At 46.3% G+C, this 2,325-nt stretch overlaps 2 protein-coding genes across 2 annotated transcripts; one reads left to right on the top strand and one right to left on the bottom strand.

Annotated features, from left to right (window-relative positions):
• Nucleotides 1-60: 60 nt before the first annotated feature.
• Pmar_PMAR008569 (hypothetical protein) lies at nucleotides 61-648 on the top strand (the record flags this gene model as incomplete). Its single annotated transcript, XM_002776878.1, has 1 exon — nucleotides 61-648. The coding sequence occupies one exon, from the start codon at nucleotides 61-63 to the stop codon at nucleotides 646-648; it is 588 nt and encodes a 195-aa protein (XP_002776924.1).
• A 1,089-nt stretch (nucleotides 649-1,737) lies between these two features.
• Pmar_PMAR008568 (hypothetical protein) lies at nucleotides 1,738-2,283 on the bottom strand (the record flags this gene model as incomplete). Its single annotated transcript, XM_002776877.1, has 1 exon — nucleotides 1,738-2,283. The coding sequence occupies one exon, from the start codon at nucleotides 2,281-2,283 to the stop codon at nucleotides 1,738-1,740; it is 546 nt and encodes a 181-aa protein (XP_002776923.1).
• Between the last annotated feature and the right edge of the window lie 42 nt (nucleotides 2,284-2,325).

Genomic DNA, 2,325 nt, shown 5'->3' with positions numbered 1-2,325 from the left:
GGACTGAAGCCACTGAGTTTCCCGATGGAGCTCGAGCAGCCTCGACTGGTGTCTACCGTAATGCTATTTTTCATGATTCTTTTCGTGTACTCTGTGATGTCGCCTATTACGAGTTTTGTGATGGCGTTTGCTTTCACTGCATTTGCGGTGGTCTACAAGATCCAGTATGCGTCCGTCTATGACCCTTCCCATGATACTGGTGGTCAACTATGGGCGAGAGCCATCCGGTTCATAATAGCCTGTGTGGTGATAGCTGAGTTTACAGTGATGACGGTGATGGCTATCAAGGAGGGTGCTGTGGTGTCACCACTGATGCTTCCACTATTCATTGGGACGATCCTGTTTTGGATGTATCTCGAGCAGCGTCACTTCTCAGCAGCTTCGTTCCTCTCCGTCAAGACCTGCGCCCTGATCGATCAGGAGCGTCTTAATAAAGGCTTCAACGCTGAAGTTTGGGAAGGGGCGTACAACCCTATTGCCATGCGCCATAGATTCGCCGAGCCTGAGGTTCCTCTTGGGCTTCGGGAGCTTCCACCATGTGCCGACGATGGTGCTGATTCTGACGATACTTCGAGAGGCGAACCAGTAGCTGGAAAGACCGGGAGCTCTACTGAGCCGACTACGGCCGCTCTGAATGCTGGTGCTTGAAAAATATAAGTATGATCATTTCAACTCAAGTGTGTGTGTGCTGGTCTACTACTGCTATTATATTAATCTCATTCGCAGTCTCATAGTCGTATTGATTTCCAATGGAAGTAATCGTTGAGTTTGTCGCAACTGGGAATCGATCCCACGGTCTTCTCTCATATGACGATGTTGACTGGAATGAATTCGTTACCTGTTGCCAGAACCTACAATCTATCAACCACAATTCACCCAAAGGAAGCTCTCATTCTGAAAATTTGCCTTTTCACGACTATCGCGAAAACGACGTCCATCAGCTAGACGAACTTACACGATGGATTTCACCTACCCAGCATAGCGCATTTAGTTACGTCTGTTGAAGACGCACTCTCCTCGGTTCATATTCGCTCAAGAATGAAAGCTGGGCCATATAGAATTGCGGGAATGAAGGATACAGAGAATTGGATGAAAGAACCTCAAGTGAGGCGACAATAGAGACCAAGAAGACATGTTGTACTCCACAGGTCTTCTCAACCTAGAGGTCATTCTTAGTTCCCTTGACTGTGAGTGATATATTATTTAGAACATGATGGTTTAGTGGTTAATATTCTGGTCTTTCGATCAAGTGATCCAGGTTCGATTCTCGGCGATACTAAAATCAATCTCAGAGCCAATTTCTCAAGCTTTCTTATGTCGAGCAGCTCCCCGTAAGAGTAAGTTGGAAAATTGATTCTGGCGGTTAGGTCCTCTACTGTGGTCCAAAATAGAGTTGCAGAGTCTGCAATGCAGACCCAATCATATGAGTGCGGAAATGCATCTTCGCGCACTGCAAAGATTCCCAAACGAGTGTTAATCATATCTTGGCGTATGGTAATGTTCACATTCAACCGAGCTCTCGATTTCCTTTGTTGATTTAAGATTCTCACGCGGCTCTCTATTGAGTTACGAATCAGTGTTAAATTGACAACACGAGCGGAGGGAATGTAATTACCAGTAAAAATTAGGAAAAACACTCTATGGCCTTCCTCATCAAAGCACAGCAAAAGGAGCGGTATAAACAGCAAATAATCTTATAATAACGATAATTCTCAAGTAAAGAATTATAACAACCGTTCACGCGTTCTTTCTCGCGACACCAACACTGGGGACCAGAGCAGTGACCGATGTGGGAGTCGCGAACGGCATTGCCTGCTGGACAATAGGGCGCTTGAAACCGGGGACGTGAAGAATGTCGGCGTAGACCAGTTGGCCGTAGACGAGGAATAGGAAGCCACCAAGTTGCAACCATGACCACGCTGTCCACTGCTCAGCAAAGGATGCGGCAGGGGTAACTAGATAGTAAGTGAAAAGGCCAATGAACCACACAATAGCGGGCTGCATGGCATTGAACATGGTAACATGGATAGCACTAAGGATCTTGGTGACAATGACAGCGGCACAATTGCCGAAGAAAATGAACACGACGTAGACCACTAAGAAAGTTTGCATCTTTTTAGAGTGCTCGAACAGCATCAACGAGTCCAAAGTGTTCTCTGAGGAACCAGCGTCATCACCAGGAATGGCGTAGAGTATTGGTAAAACGATGCAGACCATGTAAATGGTACCCCATACACCTTCCATGCGGACAACACAATAGGGGTCGATGGTCATATCTTTCATGAACTTCTCCTCGGTAACAACTTGCAATGCTTGGATAAACTG

The sequence above is a fragment of the Perkinsus marinus genome (genome assembly GCF_000006405.1).
Source record: "Perkinsus marinus ATCC 50983 genomic scaffold scf_1104296953010, whole genome shotgun sequence".
In the NCBI taxonomy this organism is placed as follows: Eukaryota; Perkinsozoa; order Perkinsida; family Perkinsidae; genus Perkinsus; species Perkinsus marinus.
Note: the sequence above shows the minus strand (reverse complement) of the source record. Positions and strands in the feature narration are given on the sequence as shown.